Raw genomic sequence first — 25,995 nt, 5'->3', positions numbered from 1 at the left:
GATGAAGGATAACTCCCATATAACAAAACAAAAAGAGAAACAAATACATACCAAAACTACAAAAGAAAAAGAATGAATAATAACAAAGAGAAAAAGAAACAAACATAACAGTAACAAACTACTTAATTAAAATATATGCATAAAGTGTAAACATATGAATAACCATGCTAAAAGAAATGTATGTGTTAAATAATATGTTAAATAATAAAATGTGAAGGCCCTTGAAAGCATATATAAATAGTTTAATTGTAATATACTTCAAAATTCTAAGATTAAAAACCTTCAAAAACTCGAGATGAGCACGGGCAAAAAAAGTGATCACCAAAATCCTAAAATACACATATAAACAACATGAATAACTAATGAATGACATTGCTAAAAAAATATATATTTCTTATATAATAAAATATAAAAATACTGGAGAGCATATATCAAACAATAACTTGCAATAAATGCAATATACTTCGAAATGTCCGAATTAAAATTGGAAAAATCCTAAATAGTATGTTGAATAATAAAGCATGAAGGTCATAGAGAGTATATATCAAATAGTTTAATTATAATATACTTTTAAAGTCCAAGATTAAAAACCTTCAAAAAACTCGGGACGAGCACGGTAAAAAAAAGTGATTACCAAAATCTAAACTTAAAATACGCGTATAAAAACCATTAATATCCAATTGATAACACTGCTAAAGCAAATATATATCTTATATAATGAAGTATGAACGCACTGGAAAACGCATATAAAAAATAACCCGCAATAATTGCAATATATTTCGAAATTTCCGAAATAAAATTGGGAAAAAGTCCCGATGGGAGACGAGGTCTCCCGACCAGCCGAGCGAAGAAGAAGAACGCCGTCGTCCCAAATGTAAACAAAAGGGGAATTGTCAAACTCCACATGAAGACCAATTACAGACGTCCTTCGCGTAATCAGTAACAGCCAAGATGAGTAATATCCCGGGAGCGGCTCAACTCTTTGACGAATTGGACAGTGAGTGATTGGAATATACAGGATATAAGGCTGTTAATGTATTTTTGTCTTTATGTTATGGGGGAACCAGGTAGTACGTCTGGCTACCTCATAGGTATTTAGGTTAGGTTAGGTTAGGTCAGTTGCCCTAGCCCAGGTCATCCCTGTTTAATCGAGTGGGAGATTTAATTTGAAAATATCGTTACATATTTGTTTATATAAGCCTATAGACCTCTTATCCAAAGCCTACCATCACAACGGGCAAAAGTGTTTGAGTTAGCCTTAATCTCACTCGTTTTTGAAGTTGGATTTTTCCTTGATAATTTTTTATGAATTTACAATGTTTTGTGGATCTTTCCTAGTGAGTGACTCCCATTGGTTTTCAGGGGTATTTATCTTGGACTAATATTCCTTGGGGCTTGGTTGGTACATACCATGTTAATACCCTTGGGGGTCGCTATCCAAGAAAGATCCTGTTTTGTCATTCGTTTTGGTAATACTGCATAATAGTAGCACATGCAGTGTTCTTCTACGTCCAATGTCACTGGGCTAGGTTGCAGAGTGGGCACGTTGCCCTAGGAGAGATTAGGTTAGGATTTATCCCCTTTGTATGTCTTTGATCTACTTTTAAACAGGCCGTACCCAGTAGAAATAGGCGCAACTTGCACTTTTACTATCCTTTCTATTGTAAATAGCTACTTGTTATTGAATTAATTTCTCTCCGTGTTAAATGTGAAAATTTTAGGGAACAATGATATGCTGGTAACAGTTAACCTTTTCACCGTGTAGTTGGTTTCTAGGCAAGGTTTGTTTAACAAATATTATGATAAGTGATAAATGCTATTTGGAGGCTTAAATTAAGCAAATATGTAATTCAAAATCAGACATTGACCAAGGCTGTTATACAAAGTGGCCCTATTGTAATAGCGCAACTTAACTCGCACAAGAATTGGATGGTGTGATGAGTGTCAACCAACACACTCAAGCTAGATTTGCTAGTGGATGTTGGCTACAATGCAGACACCCCACTGACGACGGTGTGCGTACATTTACAGTGTTCCCCCTGTATTCGCGGGGGATGTGTACCAGACACCCCCGCGAATAGTTAAAACCACCACTAAAAATGCTTATAACTGCCTATCTTGAAAGTTCAGATGCCAAATGTATACCTTTAATAACATCCTACTTCAAATATACCTAAAATTACTAACCTATTACTGCATTAATCTTTGAGGTTATATATTAATATAATTTTAAAGTCATCTTAAATATTTTACCATTAAAAATATATACCTACAGCAAATAACAGAGAGAGAGAGAGAGAGAGAGAGAGAGAGAGAGAGAGAGAGAGAGAGAGACCTTACCTTACAGACCTTACAGTTCGTTCGGGTTGCCCCAGGCCCCTCAGTGTGAGGCACCTCTAATGTCTACCAGAGAGTTGCTAGTACATCTTCCGGTATATTTTGCATCTTCCAATCTTGGATGGTCTGGGATGCAGTTTAGATATTTGTCGAGCTTATTCTTAAACACATCTACGCTCACTCCTGATATATTCCTCAGATGAGCTGGCAACGCATTGAATAGACGCTGCATTATCGATGCTGGTGCGTAGTGGATTAATGTCCTGTGTGCTTTCCTTATTTTTCCTGGTATCGTTTTGGGCACTATTAATCTATCTCTGCTTGCTCTTTCTGATATTTTTAGTTCCATGATGTTTTCTGCTATTCCTTCTATCTGTTTCCATGCCTGAATTATCATGTAGCATTCTCTTCTCCTTTCTAGACTATAAAGGACCTTTGTACACTCTCTATTTGTGCAATATCCTTTTGATAGTGTGGGTACCATATCATATTGCAATATTCAAGTGGACTACGAACATATGTTTTATAAAGCATAATCATGTGTTCAGCTTTCTTGTTTTGAAGTGCCGTAACAACATTCCCATTTTGCTTTACATTTTGCCAAAAGAATTGCTATTTGATCATTGCGTAACATGTTCCTATTCATCATCACACCAAGGTCTTTAACTGCTTCCTTATTTGTGATTGTCTCATTATTAGGTCCCCTTTATGCATATAGCTTTCCTTCTCTGTCTCCAAATAATTTATTGATTCAAATTTATCAGAGTTAAATACCCATCCTATTTTACCTCTGCCCAATCATATACTTTGTTAAGGTCTCTTTTGTAGAGCGTTCCTATCTTCATCACAAGTAATTTCTCTACTTATTCTTGTGTCATCACGAACTACTCACTACCGAATCCTTAACATTACTGTCTATGTCTTCAATCATAATAACAAACAGTATTGCAGCTAACACCGTACCTTGTGGCACACCGGATATTACCTTGGCTTCATCCGATTTCTCATCAGTTTGCAATAACTATCTGTTTTCGTTGTGTAAAAATTCTTTTAACCATCTTCCTACTTTATCTACGATATTGTGTTTTCTAATTTTCTTCGCTAATATATTATGGTCTACTTTGTCAAAAGCTTTTGCAAAGTCTAGATAAACCACATCTGTTTCATTTCCGCTTTTCATATTTTTTGATATGTTCTCACGGTGGACTAACAATTGGCTTTGTGTACTTTTTCCGGGTATGAAACCATGTTGTCCTATATTAAACAAGTAATTTTTTATTAAATGTTTCATAATATTTTTCTTCATTACCCTTTCATACACTTTCATAATATGTGATGTTAGACTCACAGGCCTATAATTACTTGCCTCTAATCTTGATCCACTTTTGAAAGTAGGGGTAATATATGCTAATTTTGTGCTCATCATAAATCTTGCCTGTATCTACACTTTGTCTTAATAATATTGCAAGTGGCTTTGCGAATAGAATGAACTACTTTCTTTAACAAAATAGCAGGAACTCCATCAGGCCCTGCTGCAGCTCCATTTTTAATTTCATTAATAGCCTGCACAATATCAGCTTCATTAATATCTATGTCAGCTAAATATTCACTATTTTCGACCCTTACTTCTATATCATTATCTTCATTATTTATTCTAGGGGTGAATTCTCTCTTTTATCGTTCTGCCAATATGTTGCAAATTTCCTTTTTTTCATTCGTTAATCTCCCTTCAATTCTTAGTGGGCCAATTTCTATTCTTCTTTTATTCATCTTTTTCGTGTATGAATATAATAGTTTGGGGTTTTGCTTGATATTTATTAGGGTTTTTTCTTCCAAGCCCCGTTTTTCATTTTCTTTTGATTGTATAATCTTTTTGTTCTGCATTTTCTATCTTACTTTTTAGTTCTATAACTTTCCATGCATTTTTTCTTTTGCAAGACCTTTTTTCCACTTTTTGATTTTCTGGAACAAGATCCTTCTGTCTCTTGGTATGCATGACTGATGTTTACTTTTCTTCTTTGGTATATATTTATCCACTATTTTCTCTAATATTTTATATAATATCTCCGTATTTACCCTTATGTCATCACTTACGAAAATATTATCCCAATCTTTGTTTAATTCTTCATTTATTTCTGACCATTTTATATTTTTACTGTAGAAGTTGTATTTTCCATATCCTTCCCACTTTTTTATTTCTTGCTTATCTCTGTTTTCACTTGCTTGGTATGGACTTTTAATTCTATGACATTATGGTCTGAAAAATACGCGCATCATAAAACATATTATTTCTTTAACATAATTCATCTCGTTCACAAATACTAGGTCTAAAGTATTTTCCTTTCTTGTTGGCAGGTGATTTATTTGTTGGATGTTGTATTCTAGTAGCATATTTAATAGCTTTTCGAATTGCCTCTTATCTTCTGCACTACTATTACTCTCTTTTTTTATATGTATAAGTACAACCACAATCTCCTATTCGTTCTTTCCAGTCTACGAAAGGAAAGTTGAAGTCTCCAGATAGGAGAATAGTCCAGTCCTTGTGATTTCTACATATATCATCCAATTTTCTATTATTAAGTCAAACTCTTTAGTATTAGGAGGTCTATATATTACTATGTTCATTAATTTTTCAGATTCAAATTCTACCGCTATTAGTTCACATTCTGAGTTACTATATTTCTCATATATTTTTCCTTGTTTTTTGTCTTTCCCATATATTGCGGTTCCCCCTTGATTCCTATTTTTTCTATCTGATCTATAAGTTTGGAACCCTTTTATTTGATCATCATTCCCAGTCTCTTGGGAATACCAGGTTTCACTTATATTCATTATATCTATTTTCTTTTCAATTTGGGTTAGTTCTTCTAAGTACTCTATTTTTCTTTTTGAGTTACTCGTAACTAAACCCTGCACATTCATCACTATGATGGTTTGCGTGTTTTCTCCTTCATTTAATATTGGTAGTAATAAGGATTTTTCCATGTCTCTTTCCTGTTCTGGTATGTTGTTCTTTTTTTCATTTCCAGAAATTCTGACATTAAAAAATCCAACTTTTCCATAATATTTGATCTTCTTTCATCATAATTATTCATTTTTTGTGTGAATCTGCAATTTTCTCCGTTTCTGCAATATCCTCTTGCATAATAAATACAGTTATTATCTCTTGAGTAGTATTTTGGAGCTGATGCTTTGAAATTTTTTGCTGACATCTCTGCATATCTCGTTGATGGCTTGCTTTTTTCTTTTACCTGATATTCTTTATTCCTCTCTTTATTTATTTCTTTCTTATTTTGGATTTTATTACTTGATTAGAGAGAGAGAGAGAGACCAATGAATGGCAACATCATATATTTGACCCTCAAGAGTGAAATTATGAATTATTTCTGAGACAGAGAGAATAATAATAGAGAGAGAGAGAGAGAGAGAGAGAGAGAGAGAGAGAGAGAGAGAGAAAATAACTCCCAGACTCCGCTTCCTCCCCTCCACCAATTCATATATCAAACTCATTTACTCCCCCGCCCATGTTCCTCCAAGTGGATAAAAAGACTGGGAATCGCTATTTTTAATTAATCTTATTAATATTTGAAAATTAGTTATAAGGTAAATCATTTATTTACACTACAAAACAATAAACATACGTGAGAGAGAGAGAGAGAGAGAGAGAGAGAGAGGAGAGACGAGAGAGAGAGAGAGAGGAGAGAGAGAGAGAGAGCTGGAGAATATATTGTTACTATTTAATCTCATTAAACGTAATATTATTTGTTAAAACTAGTACTGTATATTATTATTTTACCATAAAATGTAGTAAGTCCTTAAGGATATACTTATACATACACTTCCAGCCCCAAAAACAGAGGGCGAGAGTTACCACTAGCGCATGCTAGTATCTCGTGTGGAGAGAGAGAGAGAGAGAGAGAGAGAGAGAGGGTTGTCCTTATTTAAAAGAGTGAAATGGATAGATTATTGTACTTTTTTAAAATCTATCACATGTGAATTTTGAGATTAGTTATATTATTATTATTATTATTATATTATGCAAAAATATTTAATAAACATACACATGTACCCATAGAAATTATCTCATATATATCAGCAAAAGAGAAAGAGAGGGAGAATTTCAATGATCCGTAGATGGCAACACTCGAATTTGGACAGTTGGAAACCCAGACCAACCAAGCTGGCCTTAGAAGTGTTTAAAAAAAACATGACACGGGGTTACATAATTCCTTTTATTTATAAACTAAAATCTTGCTAATTCACTTTAGTATTTTCTTTAATGAATTTATATTATTTGCTGTTTACATTAATATTGATATTTGAAAATTGGTAAATCATCATCCAAAAAAAAACCACATAGCTTTAAGATGAGACGAGAGAGAGAAGAGAGATGACAGAGAGAGAGAGAGAGAGAGAGAGAGAGAGGAGAGAGAGAGAGAGAGAGAGAGAGAGAGAGATTATCGTAGTATTTGTAAAATACTTTCACATATGATTTTTGAAATTACAGTTTTATTATTATTATTATTATTATTATTATTATTATTATTATTATTATTTTTATGAAAAATTAATAAACATATTACACATATATGTACCATAAAAATCTCTCATCTCAGTAAGAGAGAGAGAGAGAGAGAGAGAGAGAGAGAGAGGGGGGGTGGAAATTTCATGCCCACTTGATGGCAGCAACAAATCAGCTCCTTCCCCCTCCGGTCACTTAACTTGATACGTATATCTGAGTTTTAGTACCTGGAGTTAGAGAAAGAATCTGACTGGGATTTCCTTCATTCTTCCATAATTTTTTAAATTTATAAGCTAAAATCTTACTAATTCACTATGGTATTTTCTTTAATGAATTGATATTATTGCTGTAAATTAATATTAATAATTTGAAAATAGTAAATCATTTATTTATCATACAAAAAAACATACATCTTTGTAGTAGAGAGAGAGAGAGAGAGAGAAAGAATTATTATTTTTATTATGTGATATTTAAAATGATTAAACTTACTAATATAGTATTAATCAAAATTAATATTTGAAAATTAGTAAATCCTTTTTGTATCATAAAAATGTATTTAGTCATGAAAATAAACATCAAAATACACTAATTAGTGATTATTTTCGTAGGAAAATTCCGCGAATGGGCGAGTCCGTCCGCGAATAATTTCTAGATAGGTTCCAAAGAAAAATCCGCGAATGTGTGAGTCCGCGAATCCGGTGAACGCGAATACGGGGGGAACACTGTACCCATCAGATGTCAATTTGGATTTTGCATTTGTGCTTGGGCTATAGTACCCTGTTATAAATTCATAAGCTGCTATGTGGCAAATCTGAGTATATATCATCTATATGTGCACATTTCATTGATTCTGTATTCTGTAATGGTGGGATTTCCTCTTTTCTATCTGTGTCTATTTTATCTTGCCTTTCTCGTTTGTCTCTCTCTCTTGTCGAAACTGTCTGACAGATTGATCAGATTTGGGTGAGGCTATTCTGATTATCTTGTTTCAGGCTAATCTTTCCTTCACTGTTGTCTAATATTATACCACATCTTCTCATTAAATTAAGTGAGAATAATACTTGTGTGGGAGAAAAGCTGTCTTCTACCACTAGAAAACTTTTGACAAAAATGTGTGACCGAATGTCTATTTCCAAGTTCACTTTTCTTAGACTTCTAATTTGTTTACCCGCTATTCCCTTTATAACTTTAATTTGACTCTGAATCAGAGTTTCTGAAATGCCTAAATATCTGGTTAAAGTTGATTTATATATTATATTCACTGTACTACCTGAATCTATAAGTACAGTACATGTCTTTCCACTTATTGGAATCTTCACAATAGGCAAATCCTTTCTGTTTATTTCTTCTTCTTTCATGGAGAATACTACTTCTTCGGTATTTATGTAGGAAAATGCGGATGAACCTTCATTTTCCACTAGCTATTTCTTCTTTTTCTCTTCTTTCATCTTGAAGGGAATTATTTTCTTTCTTCTGTGGAGGGGTTAATTGTCACTGGCTTGAAGAGTTATGTGAATTTGGGCAGCTGTTAGTATACTTACTTCTATTACTTCCTTATTGGTTCCCTTATTATTGAACCAACAGCTTTTAGTTAAATGCCCAACCTTCATGCAAATTGCACAGCTTCTAGGCTTTCTGCACTCATTAGTGGATTGATTTGTATACCCACAGTTTTCACATGCTGCCTTTGGTCTTGCTCCTTGAGCTGAATAGTTTTCTTGACTTGAATTATTTGTGTTTGAAGATTGACCAGGAGTGGATCTATTCCCTGCTTGTCTGGCATTATTATTCATTCTATTTGAATGGTTATCATTTCTGCCTTTCCTTTCATTTTGTTTTTCTATTACCCCTACAAATTCCTTGGAAAAATCTATCTCTGCCTTCTGTATTTCTTGTTTCATTGTTTTTAATGTTTGAGGGCTATTATTCTTGGATCAATTTTAATTTTTTGAAAGGCCTTCTTTTTCTTTTCTCCTAGAGCATTATATATGGTTTCATGTGCCAAGTAGTTTAAGACATATCTTACATGAACTAATCCCCTTTCATCATCACCAAACTGTGTCTTATCTCCAATGGTGATGTTTGTGGATTTCATGTCTTCTATTATTTTGTCTATGATATTTTCAACATTTGCATAGAGCTCTGCCATGGACTCATATTGGGGATTGAGGAACTTAGTAATATTATATAATGTATCTTCTAATACTCACGGGTTCCCAGAGCATCAAACAAATTGTTTTGAATTCATCATATTTAGTTAATTTGCTGAAGTTACCAGAATTCAAAGTTTTATGTGCATCACCATGTTCTGAACTAACGAGAAGCAAAGCTTCATTAATTTTAGCTCTTTCATCTGTTATTCCCCCTGAAGATATGCGGCTGTCAGCATCAGGTAACGAATGATTAACTGTAATATGAGTCTAGCTTACTTTTGTCTGGATGGGAAGCTTCAACTTGTCCACAGAAACGTGTGGCTTGTGTTATTACGGCTGCCTGATTCATTCTTCTGTTTTGAAACGTGTTAGTACAATTAGTAATTATATTAATAGTATTATTGGCACTGTTATTATTACGTATTGTTATTTGTGTTATTAGGGTTAGTATTTCCCTGAATCACCACAGTTTGTGAAATTGGAACTGGGATTCTACTGCGTCTGTCTGCTGCTGGTCTTAAATTGTATGAGTTATCTCTAACAGTGGAGAGTAATTCATTAAAGGCTTTATGCATTTCCCCCCCAAAAAATTATTCACATATGCTACTTATCATTACACAATAGCATAAAAAAATCATATGTGAAATTGGGCATAAAAGTATCACCAACAATTAGTCACACAAAATGATTCACGACACAATATTCAAAGAAAAATTATATGTATAGTTCACTATGCACAACAGTGCCTCAAAAAAAAAAAATCTCATGCAATGTTAATTCAAAGGTATACTAGTATGCATATAAAAAAATTCGTTAGTTTGAACTCAAAGTGCACAACCTATTAAAAGAAATTATTCAAACAAATGGAACACAAATATATAAGTATTCAAAATCATGTATCACCAACTGAGCATGAAAAAAATACTAAGATTTCCTAGCTATCAAAATAATTATTTTTTTTAAATCTTTATACCCTTATTGATAGAGAATTTTAAAAAAAGTTTGATATTTTCTAAGAGAAAGAATATGTAATCTTTTCACACACTCTTATAGAGAGAGAATAAAAAAAATTCAGCTCCAGCGCACTTACGTATGTTATGGTCGTTCGTTTTGCTTTGATTCCGATATCACCTCCTTCGTTGTCGAATTCACCTGTAGTGTTTCAAAATCAATCTTGATTGACACTTTTCTCATTTTGATTTTGGCAAAGATTGGTCCTTGTCAAAAATTCTTCAGTAACGTTGCCTCTTCAACAGGAATGTTTTTTCGTTCGTCTGGTCTGCTCTTAACAGATTATTTATAGAAATCTGTTTGTTCTTGTCGGCTGTTGCAGTTCCACATCTCAATTTGATGTTATGTCTGCGTCGCACACTTATTAAGGCTTTGTTTCATAACACGCTACGTCTCGTCGTTTTTCTTCGAGGGAAAACAAAACTGTTCTCGCTGTGGTATCAAGTCTATGATTGCATTTTTTTTTACGTCTGTAAGCATGATTTTATTGATCACCATTATTCTTTGCTGTCGTTATTAATTTTGAGTTCTGTTTGGCAATTATTATTACTGTTGTAACTCGAAATGTGAATTTATTTAACTATCTTCACTGCACGTTACGTCTCCTGGATCCACAATCGCTGGCACCAATTTATGTTGTGCCCCTTTTAAGGTAGAGTGTTCAGGTTTTGTTCGCTTACCTGCTTCTTTCTTTTTCGATGATTAGTTCTGCAGTCTGTTCTATGTTTAACTTTATGCTTCTTCTTAATGTTAGTTCTGGATTAGTAATCTTAGTCGGCTTAGTCTCTCAGGAGAAGTTTGAATGAGACAAATGGCAGAGTTTCTTTCTTTACTGTGGTAAAGAGTACAAGTTACAACTACAAAGCTTATAAATCTATTTTGGACCCTGGCAATATTTCTACTTCTTTTCTGGATGACAGCTGCCAGTCCTCTCTGGCGACCTCTGTCGTTCACAAATTCAGCCACCTCAGTTTGAATTCGGCACCACCTCCTTAGGCGGTGTAGGATCTGGTTCTCCACCCAACTGGATTCTTTATTCGTGGAGCAGTCTTTGCTTATCTTTTCCCCATTCCCTTTTAGGTGGGGTTAACATGTTAATTCCTCCTTTTGTTCATGAAACTAACCTGTCAGATATATATATAGTAGCTGTATTTTCTGAAGTCCGACAGAATTTCAAAACTTGCGGCACACGCAGTAGGCAGCTAGGTGGTAGTACCCATTCCCGCCGCTGGGAGGCGGATATCAGGAACCATTCCCATTTTCTATTCATATTTTTTCTGTCGCCGGTGCTGTAAACAACTGTTTGCAGTACCTCCGCCTTTGGATATTGCAATACACCCCCTGAACACCTGAACAAGCCCTGGTCACTTACCAGCCCGAACCATCATTCATCAAAAATTTACCAAATCTTTGGTTAAAATAAACGATCAGTGTTGCCAATCTCCTGGCAAACACCCTCGTTACCTAGTTACCAGCCCACCGCTGATAGCCCTGCCTCACGGGCCGGTCACACCTGCCCTCTCACGTCAATCACTTATCGTTCGCGGTGGAGTACAGATGTATCCACAGCGAACTCCTTTTTGGTCTTGCCCGGCCTTCATTTGCACCTTTGATTTGATTGAGTTTGGTGACGAATTACGCATCCCTTTGGATTACGGTTGGATTGCTCTTAATACCTTGTCATCAGACATTGATTCTGCAAAGGAAGAAACAACACAAGCTACGACAACGACTACTGCATTCTCGGCCACGACATCACAGAAAACGACGAGCGGAAGTTCAACAACGTATCGCTTTTTTTGCCAACAATGCAGGAAAAGGATGAGTACCCTATGACACGATAGTCATTCCTTATGCGTAAATTGTAGGCCTGTTCAATATAATGTAAAGACCAGATGTTTGGAATGTCAGGAGTGGTCTTTGGACCAGATGTTAGGGTATCTCAAACGTAGGAAAGGTCTCGGAAGTAAGTGTAGGCAGGAAGAGACTAACGTAGATCAAGATAAAGACTTAGAGACAGTGCTCTTTAAGAGACTTAGAGAGTAGGCTGACATCGAGTATGACATCTGTTACCGATTTTATGTCGATTAAGTGAGGATAGATCGAGCAATAGGGATACTGAAATTACTAATCGTTCTTTTCCAGCTCCCCTGCCTGTTCCAGAACCAGCCCTAACCGGTGCTGGGGGTTATGGGGATCCGCAAGCCCACGGGGCAGGATCCGCCGTCCCCCCTGGCGCGGAGCAGGCAGTGTTGGCAGCAGATTCCCCTTCCCTCGATGTGTAAGTTCTCAGGATGATAAAAACCTAGGTCAGATATAGACGAGTAGGGATAATAGGCTACATAGTGTTTAGTTTAGGAAGAGAAGTGCAGGCTTCTTCAGGTCGGTTTTCTATTAAAAGTAGTAGTATATAGAGGCACAGTGTCCTTAGAGCATCTTTAGGCTTTTTCCTGCTTCGAGTTCCTTGCATCAGAAGTTTTTAGGCCATGGTTGGTTTTTCAGATATGCTCCTTCGTCTTTAAGGTTACTTTCCTCTACTTATACGATACGATAATTGTTAATATCAACTAATTCTCCGTTCAATGCATATTGACTTACGATATTCAGTATGGAGAGAAATCGAATAAAATTAACTACGGTTAGTCTAGTGTTCCGATGATATATCGTATGCATATTCCAGTAGCCTGCCTAGCCTAAAGTATTCGCTGTACAACATATCGGTAGTTATTTTTTATATTTGGCTAACCGCTGTAGGCTCAAGGCATTCGGACTTCGGATAATTCAGTACAGGTGTAATTGAAAACGAACGAGAATCCGATCTGAGGATAATTAATATGAATGTAATCGAACAGAATGAAGATCGGATTCTGTCCGACTAAAGCATTATAATTGTATTATATGTATCATCATTTTAGCGTAGTATAAACACTAACTCGGCAGTCATTCACGCTGGAATCAGCGGTGACGAATACGGGTTTGCGTCGCCGTATCCATCTCATTCTCTCCTGATTGCCTAAAATGACTAACGTAACAACACTCTCACTTATGGCAAGTCTGTACAAACGTCTTGAAGGAGACGTGTGTTCAACTATGTTGACATTTAACATAGTCAATGAGGTATCTATCTTGGGGCATATAATCAGATGTCAGATATAAGGAATTCGTATGTATGACGTCTTCATACGTTTAACCGATTATTGCCGTCAGTAATTACATTGCGCTTATGTCAATTACAGTTACAAATTACCAGTCGTATTATCAAATTACAATGACAACTGAAATTAATATTAGGCCTAATAAAGTTAATTTAATTACCTTTAAATATTATTTTATTACTTTTCAATTAAATTACAATTACACTAGCTTGTCGTCAAACAGCACTATTGTAAAGTGTGGCTTAGACAGACAAGGATGCCGGCTAGTCTGTTTATTTTTTTTTCCTTGGCTCCAGATTCAACCATATCACTTGGTCTCGGCTAATGTTTTTGTCCCTAGTTAGCATATTAATGAATATCTGGATACTTAACTTATGGAACGAAGTCATACTGTTCGTCTTACGAGGTAATTTAAGACCAAAATTTGACTGATACGTCTCATTGGAAGCTAGTTTTTCCCTCGGGTTAGATGGCGTTAAATTTAGGATTCCGTTCGTTTTTCACTCGTTTTCATAGGTATTACGAACCTTACACTTTATATACTTTATTAATCTTTTGTCTGTGTAAAAAAAACAACAGTAATGAGCTCTTTCATGCTATTAGTTTCTTTTACCATGGCTGCGTCTGAATTCATACAAATGCTCGGGACTTCGGTCCAGGTTGCTGATACACGTAATTTTGCCTTATTAGCTTCAGCTGCATTTATAACATGAATACAGTAATTACCGTCGCACGCGGATGAATACAATAACGGATGTTGCTATCGGATTCGATTACTGTCACACGCTGATCAATACAATAAAGTGATGTTGTTATAGGAGTCGATCGCATTAACAACAAGTTCTCGTTCGGTTGTTCATAGCTTTACGGAGTTATACGAGTATATTATCGTTAAGATAATACCCTTTTAACTTAGAAGAGGGTGCTAGTTACGGAGTTGGAGATGTTAGACGATTGTAATTTATCTCTCTCTCTCTGATTTTATATTCTCTTTATACTAGACGATTGTATTTCTCTCTCTCTCTCTCTCTCTCTCTCTCTCTCTCTCTCTCTCTCTCTCTCTCTCTCTCTCTCTCTCTTACTTTTCTGATTTCATATTCTCTCATCCTATTTTCCACGCTCTCCTAACACTGGACTCATTGTGCAACAGAGGTTTTCTTCCTGTCTCACCTTTCAAACTTTGTAAATTTCCCTTCAGCGCTGACTGACCTCATAGGTCCCAATACACGGCCTTTGGCCTAAATTCTATTTTTAAACCCAACAATCTTGCTGTCTGAGTTAGTATTAGAGTAGGGAGCGAATATTAGGAATATGTATAAGGTATTCATGATATGATATATCACGAGAGGATTTTAAGTATTAGGACAGATAGGAAAGAACATGTCTGGGTCTATCTGAGGGTATTCTTCCAAGTGCCAACCAGGCAGAGTACAGACAGGCAGGTACAACACTACAAGAGAGGACATCACTACGATCGACGACACCGTTGTCTCCTCCGTACATGAGAGGCCTAAGGCCACATGGGAGGTCTTCAGTTTCCCTCCATACATGAGAGGCCGAGAGCCACATGGGAGGTCTTCAGATTCCCTCCATACATGAGAGGCCGAGAGCCACATGGGAGGTCTTCAGATTCCCTCCATACATGAGAGGCCGAGAGCCACATGGGAGGTCTTCAGTTTTTCCTCTACTCAGGTGAGGCACATAGCCAGCTGAGAGGAAACAGGTTTGTATCCCTCCCGCACTCAATGAGTTTTGACCTTAGGGTAGAGGTGCAGGGAGTTTTTCCCTCCACATATGGGAGGCCTAGAAGGCCACACATGGGAGATTAGTTTGGACGAGTGACAAATGAACTTGAGACTGACCCACGTACTCAATTTATATTTGACGACAATGGACAGGGAGGGCCGAGTAGATTTGATTTCCCACTCCAAATTAATGTTGTTAATCGGGCTTGTTCAGGTGTTCAGGGGGTGTATTGCAATATGAAGTTTTTATTGTAAAACTAATATTGTAATACCTACCTGAACACCTGAATGATTCCCACCCTCCTCCCCTCTCATACAGAGTTATTGAGTTATGATTGACGTGAGAGGGCAGGTGTGACTGGCCCGTGAGGCAGGGCTATCAGCGGTGGGCTGGTAACTAGGTAACGAGGGTGTTTGCCAGGAGATTGGCAACACTGATCGTTTATTTTAACCAAAGATTTGGTAAATTTTTGATGAATGATGGTTCGGGCTGGTAAGTGACCAGGGCTTGTTCAGGTGTTCAGGTAGGTATTACAATATTAGTTTTACAATAAAAACTTCATTTTGATAAACTTTTGGTCACTTAAGTATCTGGATTGTCTTTTGGTTTTGATTCTGGATTGGTGGCTAGGCACGCGCAATAGTGGACTGTTTTTTGAATTTGGATTGGCTTTTCTGTGAACTTGATGTCTGGATCAAGTTCAGTGAGTTTCAGAGTGTGTGTGAAGAGTGATTGTAAGGTGAGGCTACCGAAATCATCGGTAGATCCCCACACTGTATGTATGGGGTGTAGGGGGCATAAGTTTATTGTTTTTTATGGATCGGTGCAAGGAATGTGAATGTTTGGGACCGATGATGGATGGAAAATGTATGATTCCTATCGACGGAAATTGGAACGTGATAGGATCAGGAGGTCTTCCTCTAGGAGCGGTTCCAGTAAAGGTAAGAGAAGTAATATTCCACCTTCAATAACCCCAGTAGATTTTGTATCTCCTAACCCTGTGATGTTGCCTTCGGGCCCTGAAATTGTGTCTGGATAAGGTAATGCCCTTTCTCTTATTTTAGATTCTTTACGTACTCTAGAATCTAAAGTGCTAGCCTTAGAAACCGGCTCTGTGAAAGTGAGTGATCGTGCCCCTAGTGTTGTGGAGGGGGCGTCAGATCGGGCCCATAATGCCTCTAGGCCTAGACCGCTGTCGGACTCCCAGGACTCAGGGAGTGGGCATGTTGAAAGCCGCAAGAGGGTTACGGGGGCTCCCCACCGATCTGGCGTCCCTTCGGCAGGACCTGTTGCAAGTTCCCAGGCTGCCAAGGAGCGTGCTCAGGCTCGCATCCTCAAGGACTGTTTTTCGTCCTCCGAGGCGCCCTCCCCGCGCAAGGGGTGGAGCGCTCGGAGAGACTCGCGTCCATTGAAAAGGACCTTTTAGAAGTGAGGACACTTCACGTCCTCTCTCGCTGGTTTCGTTGCGGTCTTCACCTGCGTCGTATGACGCTTTTACGCCGCAGAAGAGATGTAGGACGTCATCGGAGGATGACGCTGAGCAGCGCAACAGTCGCTCTTTGGAGAGGCAGGTAGCTGTACCTGTGAGAAGGAAGGAGGCGTCCCCTCGCCCCTCGTCTTCTCGCAGGTTCAGCCCTTCACCTGCTTTAGATTCTTCGCCCACGAAGAACCTTCTCGTGTCCCTTCAGGACCAGTTATCTGCTTTGATAGCTAAGAAAGCTGTCGAGCCTCACCGTAGGAAGGACGTCAGACTGCCTGTCAAGAGGTCTAAGCAGTCACCTTCTCCTTCTCCTCGTTCGTCTCGTTCTCCTCCTGCGTCTACATCGGTGCCTCTCCACTCTCGTTCTACGAGTAAGAAAGGGCGTAGACAAGAGGTTAGTTTTCCCTCTAGACGTCCTGCGCAGGACGCTTGGGAGGACGCTCAACAGGACGCTTTTGAGGACGCTCGACGGGACGCTTTTCAGGACGCCTTTGAGGACGCCCAGCAGGACGAGGACGCTCGTCAGGACGTTGTTGTTGACGCTCGGAGGGATGCTTTTCCAAGCGCTCGCGTAGATGCTTTTGAGAGCGCTCAGCAAGACGCTTCGATAGCTTGTGCTTCAGTACGCGCTAGTAAGGAAGCTTTCGTGAAGACGCGTAAGGACGCTTCTCTAGGCTCTTTCAAGGACGCTTCGGTAGAAGCTCGCCAGGATGTTGTGCGCGAGACTCGGCGAATTAAGGCAGTTCAAGTCGCCTCTCAGGACGCTCAGCGTTTTCAAGACGATCGTCTTTCTTCACGCTACAGCGAACGACAGGAGGTCCGTCGGAATGAAGAGGCTTCTTCTTCCAAACTGCAGAGGTCTCTTTTGAAGATTAGACCCGTTGGTCGTACGCCCTCTCATGCTGTGCAGTCTCCGATTCCTCTTAGGGAGGAAGGAGGATTGAGTAGTCCTGCGGACTCGGTTGAGGAGGATCAGCCATCTGTTTCGTCCGTTTCGGACTACAAAGTGCTAGTGCGACTTTTACGCTCGTCTTTTGGAGACAAGTTTCAGCCTTCAGCTCCTCGGTCTCCACCCTCTCAGTTTTCCTCATCGAGGTCTTGTAAAACCCCAGAGTTCGTTGAGATGAAGACTTCACTGTCCACCAAGAGGGCTTTTAAGAAGTTCCAGGATTGGATGGAACGTAGGAAAGATCAGGGCAAGTCTACTTTTGCCCTTCCTCCCTCGAGACTCAGTGGTAAAGGGGGCGTTTGGTACGAGACCAGAGAGGAAGTAGGTGTGAGGATCCCTTCGTCAGCGCAAGGGGATTTTGCAAGTCTGGTCGACGCTCAGAGGAGGTCCCTTCTATCGTCAGCAAAGATTTCATGGACTCCTACGGAGATCGATCATCACCTAAAAGGACTTTTGAGGACTCTAGAAGTCTTCAACTTCTTGGACTGGTGCTTGGGAGTCCTAGATATTCAATCTAGGAGTCCGGACTCTATTAGTTTGGGGGAGCTGTCCAGTGTATTAACATGCATGGACAAGGCCATCAGAGATGGCTCGGAAGAGTTGGCTTCGCATTTCGGTACGGCTCTTTTAAAGAAGAGAGCGCTGTTTTGTAATTTTACAGCGAAGTCGGTTACTCCAGTTCAAAGAGCAGAGCTTCTCTTTGCGCCTCTTTCGAACCATCTCTTCCCCCAGACTTTGATGAAGGACCTGGCTGTTAGCTTGAAAGAAAAAGCTACTCAGGACCTCTTAGCCCAGTCCTCCAGACGTCCAGCAGTACCTTCTACGTCTTCTTTTGGACGAGTTCCAAAGAAGCTGAAACCCTTTCGTGGGGCTCCTCCCTCGAGAGCAGCTCCTCGAGGGAGAGGCCTTTCAAGAGGAAGAGCTCCATTTAAACCAAAAGCTAAGAAATGAGAGCAATGTCCTTCAGACACCAGTCGGAGCCAGACTGAAATACTTTGCGGGAGCATGGAGAGAGAGAGATACGGACTTTTGGTCCCTCAAGATAGTGGAACAGAGGTACAAGATCCCCTTTTTGGTACCTCCTCCTCTATGCACAACTCCCAGAGATCTTTCTCCGTATCAAGGGGAGAAACAGCAGATACTTTTCGACCTTCTAGATCAAATGGTCGAAAAAAGAGCGGTGGAGCAGGTCGTAGACCTGGGGTCACCAGGATTTTACAACAGGCTTTTCCTGGTACCAAAGCAGTCGACGGGTTGGCGTCCAGTCCTAGACGTAAGCAGGTTGAATCTTTTTATAGAAAATTTATAGAAAAGATAAAGTTCAAAATGGAAACGCCTCAGTCAGTTCTAGGAGCCTTGAGACCAGGCGACTGGATGGTGTCCTTGGACCTGCAGGACGCATACTTTCATGTTCCGATCCATCCTCTTTCAAGAAAGTATCTGAGATTTGTTTTAAGAGGCAAAGTCTGGCAATTCAGAGCCCTTTGTTTCGGTTTAAGCACGGCTCCGATGGTGTTTACCGTTTTAATGAAGAATGTAGCGAGATGGTTGCATTCTTCAGGAATAAGAGTATCTCTCTATCTCGACGATTGGCTCATCAGAGCGTCTTCAGAGGAGAGGTGTCTGAAGGACCTTCAGTTCACGTTAGCCTTGGCGAAGTCCCTGGGACTTCTGGTCAACATCGAAAAGTCGCATCTGACCCCGAGACAGTCCATCGTGTATCTGGGGATTCAGATGGATTCAGTGGCTTTTTGGGCGTTTCCGTTCCAGGAACGACAGCTGCAAGGCTTAGAGAAAGTTTCAGCCTTCCTGGGGAAGGAAACTTGCTCGGCGAGGGAGTGGATGAGTCTGCTGGCGACCATTTCCTCGCTGAAAAAGTTTGTTTCCCTGGGGAGACTGCACCTCAGGCCTCTCCAGTTTTTCCTTGCAGAAGAATGGAGGGTCAAGGAAGATCTAGATGCGACCTTGAAGATATCCGAGTCAGTAAAGCACCATTTAAGATGGTGGCTCGATCCACAGAAGTTTCGAGAGGGTTTATCCCTAAAACTTCAGAGCCCCGACCTAGTGTTGTTTTCCGACGCGTCCATTTCGGGCTGGGGAGCAACACTAGGAGGGGAAGAAGTGTCAGGCACCTGGAGGGGGGAACAGGTGTCCTGGCACATAAATCTAAAGGAACTAGCAGCGATTTTTCTAGCGCTACAGTTCTTCAAAGAGAAGGTTGCATGCAAAGTTGTCCAGGTCAACTCGGACAACACCACAGCCCTGGCGTACTTAAGGAATCAGGGAGGAACACACTCCCGATCTCTGTTTTACCTAGCGAGGGAGATTCTGCTGTGGGCAAGTACAAAGCGAGTGAAGATCCTTACGAGATTCATCTCAGGAGTCCAGAATGTCAGAGCAGACCTTCTCAGTCGACAGGATCAGCTCCTGCCGACAGAATGGACTCTACATCAGGACGTTTGTCGAGAACTGTGGATGTTATGGGGATGTCCTCTGGTCGACCTCTTTGCGACGTCGAGGACAGAGAGGCTTCCTCTTTATTGCTCCCCGGTTATGGATCCAGGAGTGGTCGCTGTAGACGCCCTGCTCTGGGATTGGACAGACTTGGATCTGTATGCCTGCCTTCCCACCATTCAAGATCATGGGGGAAGTCATGAGAAAGTTTGCGGCGTCAGAGGGGACGAGGTTGACCCTGATCGCCCCGATGTGGCCTGCAAGAGATTGGTTCACGGAGGTAATGTTACTCCTTGTGGACTTCCCAAGGACGCTACCCTGGAGGAAAGATCTACTCAAACAGCCCCACTTCGAAAGGTACCACAAAAACCTCTCCGCTCTGTGTCTGACTGCGTTCAGACTATCGAAAAGTTGGCCAGAGCGAGAGGTTTTTTGAAGACAGTTTCGAAAGCGATCGCCAACGCAAGGAGGGCTTCATCGCGAGCAGTTTACCAGTCAAAGTGGGCTTCCTTCAGGGCATGGTGTAGAAGGGAAGGAATTTCCTCTTCCACGACCTCTGTGAGCCAAATAGCCGACTTTCTTCTATACTTGATGGAATGTTGACAAAGTTGGCAGTCCCCCAAACCCCCCCATCAGGGGTATAGTAAGTATGCTGTCGCAGTCTTTTGGCACAGAGGCCTAGATCTTGCTGACAACAGAGATCTTCGCGATCTTTTGAGATCGTTTGAAACGTCCAAAGAATTGACGTCAAGAATACCGTCAGCTGAGGCCTCCTTCCTGGAACTTGGATGTTGTTCTAAGACATCTAATGTCAAGTCCTATCGAGCCTCTCCACGCAGCGTCTCTTAGGAACTTGACGAGAAAGGCTCTTTTCCTAACTGCTCTGGTGACGGCGAAGAGAGTTAGCGAAATTCAAGCCATTAGTGAACAGGTGGGCTTCAAAGGTGATAACGCTGTCTGCTCTTTGAGTCCCACGTTCTTGGCCAAAAATGAGAACCCGTCTAACCCTTGGCCCAAGAGCTTCGAAATAAAGGGAATGACGAACTTGGTGGGCCAAGAACCAGAGAGAGTCCTGTGCCCTGTCAGAGCTCTCAAATTTTATGTACACAGAACGAAGGAGGTACGAGGTCCCTCAGGTAATTTGTGGTGCTCAGTGAAGAGACCTGATTTACCTTTATCAAAGAATGCTTTGGCTTTCTTTCTGAGGGACATTACAAAAGAGGCTCATTCATCTTGCCAGAAGACTGATTTGAGCCTCCTGCGAGTGAACGCTCACGAAGTCAGAGCTGTCCCAACCTCGCTTGCCTTCCAAAAGAATATGTCAATCAGGGACATTCTTGATGCCACCTTTTGGAGGAGCAATTCAGTATTCGCCTCACACTATTTAAGAGATGTGAGAACGATATACGAGAACTGTTGTTCTATAGGACCATACATTTCTGCAGACACAGTTTTGGGGGCTGGAGGTGGCTCTTTTCCTATCCTCTAGTTATTAGGTTAGGTTTAGTGTTTAATTTTTTGTGTTTTTGGTTGATCTTTAGTGGAGATCTTCCATCCATTAGTTTAGCTTTCACGGGGTTTTGTCTAGTTGGTCAGGTGGTGGTCAGTTGCTTCATAGCCCTCATATGTATGGTACGATGGTCTAGTCACGTTGTGGGCACGCCCCCGTTGTCAGATCATCCGGAGCGCGTCTCTACCTCGCTGGCAACTCTGATTAAGCAGAAGCAGGCTTAGGTGACAGTAATCACGAAGTCAGCTATGCTAACAGGTGAGGAACCAAGATGTATATCATCTACTTAATTGTGTTTGCTAAAATCCTATTCTGTCGCTTTCCCAACCATCCGAAGGTGGGATTCAGCTATATATATATCTGACAGGTAAGTTTCATGAACAAAATGTTATTGTTATAATACAATTAAGTTTGTTCATACTTACCTGGCAGATATATATAATTAAGTGCCCACCCACCTCCCCTCAGGAGACAGTGGCACTAGAAAATATGAATAGAAAAATGGGAATGGTTTCTGATATTCTTGCCTCCCAAGACGGCGGGAATGGGTACTACCACCTGGCCGCCCACTGCGTGCCGCGAGTTTTGAAATTCTGTCGGACTTCAGAAAATACAGCTATATATATATTTGCCAGGTAAGTATGAACAAACTTAATTGTATTATAACAATAACATTTTCCAAGTGGAGTCCATAATTTAACATGTTAATATCTCCTCCTGGAGCTGCGTTCTCGATAGAAGCTGAGTAAGTCTGGTGTGAGATCACAGGTCAACGATTTTATGATGGTCTTTAAGATTTTAATTCGCATGGTGTTATGGTTCAACTTCCTGTGACTAAGGTTTTGTTGATCAAATTCTGGCTCACACACCAAACAATTCAATTCTCTCTCTCTCTCTCTCTCTCTCTCTCTTCTTCTTTCTCGTTATTTTCACTGTATACTTTGATTATAACTCTCTCTCTGTTTTTACGCTACCCTATCTACTATTATTTCTTATAGCTATCATTGCACTACAATGAAACAGTAAATGATTCTTTGAATGGCTAATTTGCTGAGAGAAACGCTTCAACACTTACTCTCCTTCCTATGGGAAAATTTGTGTATCATTCCAAAGAACATAGTGATATCACAACAAAATTTTACACTTTCAGAGAAGTTGATGGTGTACCTCAGAGATGGAAGGACACTTATTGGCTACTTGAGAAGTGTCGACCAGTTTGCTAATTTGGTTCTGCATCGGACGATAGAGCGCATTCATGTTGGCAGTCGGTATGGAGACATCGATCGTGGTGTCTTTGTCATCAGAGGGGAGAATGTTGTCTTGCTTGGAGAGATCGTAAGTTTCTTAAAGGTTTGCAGTGATTGTCAGCAACAATAATGTATGGAAGAACTAGTTTTATGAATTTTTCTTATTCCTTAAGTGGATTCCAGACATAGTACATAGTTAATCACAGGTGTTTTCCTTTCCGGCAAGCTGCAGACAAAAGACGATTGTATTCTAGATTATTAGGCAAAATCTTGAAATAATTCTGCTTTTGAGAATGAATAATCACTGAAGAACATCTCATGTTGCATTAATGCAAATTTCTATACTGATTTTGTAATTTTAGAACACTACATTGACTGTACTGTATAATGTTTGCAATGAGTATTTCTCTCTATATATATAGTAAGTTCATAGTTCATATACTGCTGAGTTTCATGATTCTTCATATATACATTATTTATAAAATTCATTGCTACTAGTATCTGATTTTACTGTGCCAATCTAAGTGTATTGATTTTCTAATTATATTCCTCAAACAACTTTTAAATATTCATTAAAAGAAATTTGATTTACAGGACGATACGAAAGAGGGTGCCGCGGCCTTAGAGAAAGTCAGCATAGAGGAAATCCTTGAAGCACAACGTGTGGAGCAGGAACGACAGCAGGAGCAGGAGCAACTGCGGGCACGATTTATGAAGGAACGAGGCCTTCAGTACACTGCAGAAATAGGCCCTGATGACATGTATTGATCAGAAGTATCTCCAAGTAATGTTTCAGTTTGTAATTGAACATTATTCTTTTTATTTTTCTCTCTGTTGTTTGTATCGAGATATAGGCTTCGATAATAGTAAACCACTTTATGTTTTATTTCATATTCAGTATTAAAGACAAAAAAGGTATATGAATTTGCATATATGATATTGTGTGAAAGAGGGATGAAGAATGTTTTAAAAAAAATATATACAGATGACATGAAGACGTAAAAAAGTTATTTGTTCTTAACTGGCAAACATGATTGAAGTTTGTAATTTAGGAACTTTAATTGTAAAATAGAATATATTCCATTTTATTTATTTTTTATTTTGGAGTACTTGAAAGCTGAAGGTTTAAACTGTGCAAGAAATAATTTAATTTGGGATCTCTTGAAAAGTCTAAATAGTGGACATCTATGATACTAAATTTGAAGTTGTCAGAGTTATCACTCCATTTAGCTCTGTTGAAAAGGATGGAGTTTCAGTTAAGTATGCTTGATAGCTCACAATTTGAACATGAGAACTAATTACTTACCTGTAAAGTGTTACTTTTAAATTTTCTTTGTATGTGAAGATAAATATTCGACTATGAAAATTCTTCTGTTTAAGGCAGATAATTCTTCTACTATTCCATTTCTTCAAGAGTAAATAAATTATAGTGGGTAATAAGAAACAGAAATACTATACTATAGGCATTTCAAAATGGAACCAAACTGTAAAGTGTATATGGAGTTATTTGTTAGCAAAAATACTTTTATGAAGCAAATTTATAATCCAGATTTTGTGTATAAGGTACTCATTTAAAGGAATCAAGCGTGATTCGTTGGTGCTGGGTCAGCTTTTGAAATTGACAGGGATTTAATTCAGTAATTTTCTTTTTTCCCATGGTAATGCCATTTATATCAAACGTGTAGGGGGGTATATTTTGGAAGCAGTGGTTTTAGGTAAAACTGGACTTGTGTGTTACTTTAAAATAGTTGGGTATCATTGTCATATTGGAAAAGTCTTTCCTGTGACCATTCCCAAACTACTTAGTTATATTGCTTCTATGTTTTCAATTCCTTCAAGAACATTATTATTTGGTAAGTCACAGTAAACATTCTAAGATAATTGTTTGAAAACAAAATACAGGGATTTATTACTGAAAAAAACTAGACCCAGACATTCATATATAGTTTGGTCTGAATACTGTATATTTTGTCTACAGTAATGATTACATTTGTCAGCGTGCATACTGTACTCCATATTAGAGTACCATATGTTACTTATTTCTTATTGATAAAAGCAGTGTTGCACGTTATTTAATTACAAAGCTCAAATATGATGGAAATGAAATTGCAATCTGTAACTTTGTATCTTCATTACGTATTGAACGGTTGTTGACTAACGTATGCATCATATCGTGTATATATGCCTAAGTTATCTCACTTATTTTTTTTAATTCATCTGGTGTAAAGTTTCTAGCAGTATATTGTGCCTCTGTGAGAATACTTGCTGGCACTTTTGACTGTATTTTGAGATTCTTATTTTTTTTCTTCAGTTTGTAACATTTATTTTCTACTATACAAGTCATTGTATATAAGGTTTCAATAAATTTTTTCTAATTTTTTAAACTGTGATTTTATGTATTGTACTTCTTAATCAGGTAGCCAAATCAGAATACCTTGGAAGTTCTATGAATCTTTTATTTCATTTCTACAAAATGGGTATAATTTACCTGTAATGTAAAACTCAAAATGGTAAATTTACTTAACACTAAGAGGTTCTGATATAAATATAAGTGTATGTTAGCTATCATTAAAAATGAGTAAACTTTCCAGTGATGCAGACCTAAAGTTTCCAAAATAAAAGAATGACCATTAAATATAAAGAAAAAACAAAGATAAGGCAATACATAAATAAATATAGACAAAATATTTATATCTAGTCAAAAAATGTTTATACACTTACAAAAAATATTTTTCAGATGCCTCGTTTGCTAGAGGTAGTTAATTGGTTATAAGGCTGGTACTGAAGACTAGGAATTGGAAGCTGACTAGATACTTAGTTAGCATTCTCGAAAACTGAATGAGTTGGGAGAATACATAATTTTATTTGCTGCAAAAAATTCACAATGAAAATGGTAAAAATATTGGTAAGTAGTTGCCAGACTATTATAATTATTTTTACCACGGCACTGCAGTTGCACGACAAGCTCAATGGAAACAGTAGCCGTAAAACTATGATAATCTTTCCTAGGTATAACAACTACTGTAATTACAAAGCAGGCACAAGCTAAATGTTCAAATGGACGGACAAGTTGTAAGCAGCTCTGCTAATACAATGGACACGCAATATGTAATGTAAGGGTATATTTCTCAGTAATGTGTTGCTTGTAATACTTCTGAAAGTTTGCAGCTTGTACTCTCTTTCTAAAATCTTGTTGTCACCATTCCTGAAACCTTGTAATTTGAAAACAAGACGTTTTGTGGTTTTGGAACCAACAAGCTTTTCATGAATCAGTCAAAGCTCATCCACATAAAACTAAAATAATTTGAGGTAAAGTTTGTGCAGTAAGAGCTATTTACTGTATCATATAAACATAAACATAGGCACTTTATCAGTCATTTAAACCTGTTTCCTAAGACAAAAGGCCACACAGTCTTTAATGTTGCTGTGAA

At 38.7% G+C, this 25,995-nt stretch overlaps 2 protein-coding genes across 2 annotated transcripts in view; both read left to right on the top strand.

Annotated features, from left to right (window-relative positions):
* LOC135220747 (uncharacterized) overlaps positions 1 to 25,995 on the top strand; it is a 671,524-nt gene that overhangs the window by 298,901 nt on the left and 346,628 nt on the right. The window lies entirely within an intron of this gene.
* Positions 840 to 24,948, top strand: LOC135220740 (U6 snRNA-associated Sm-like protein LSm1). Its single transcript, XM_064258178.1, has 3 exons — positions 840 to 997; positions 22,468 to 22,652; positions 23,159 to 24,948. The coding sequence occupies exons 1-3, from the start codon at positions 952 to 954 to the stop codon at positions 23,330 to 23,332; spliced, it is 405 nt and encodes a 134-aa protein (XP_064114248.1). The 5' UTR covers positions 840 to 951; the 3' UTR covers positions 23,333 to 24,948.

The sequence above is a fragment of the Macrobrachium nipponense genome, chromosome 2 (assembly GCF_015104395.2).
Source record: "Macrobrachium nipponense isolate FS-2020 chromosome 2, ASM1510439v2, whole genome shotgun sequence".
NCBI lineage: Eukaryota > Metazoa > Arthropoda > Malacostraca > Decapoda > Palaemonidae > Macrobrachium > Macrobrachium nipponense.
This window is presented reverse-complemented; position numbering and strand designations above follow the sequence as displayed.

Coding starts and splice junctions, on each gene's coding strand:
- LOC135220740 (XM_064258178.1), top strand. CDS start 952: ATGAGTAATATCCCGGGAGCGGCTCAACTCTTTGACGAATTGGACA. Junction 998..22,467: donor ACTCTTTGACGAATTGGACA/GTGAGTGATTGG, acceptor TTACACTTTCAG/AGAAGTTGATGGTGTACCTC. Junction 22,653..23,158: donor TTGTCTTGCTTGGAGAGATC/GTAAGTTTCTTA, acceptor TTTGATTTACAG/GACGATACGAAAGAGGGTGC.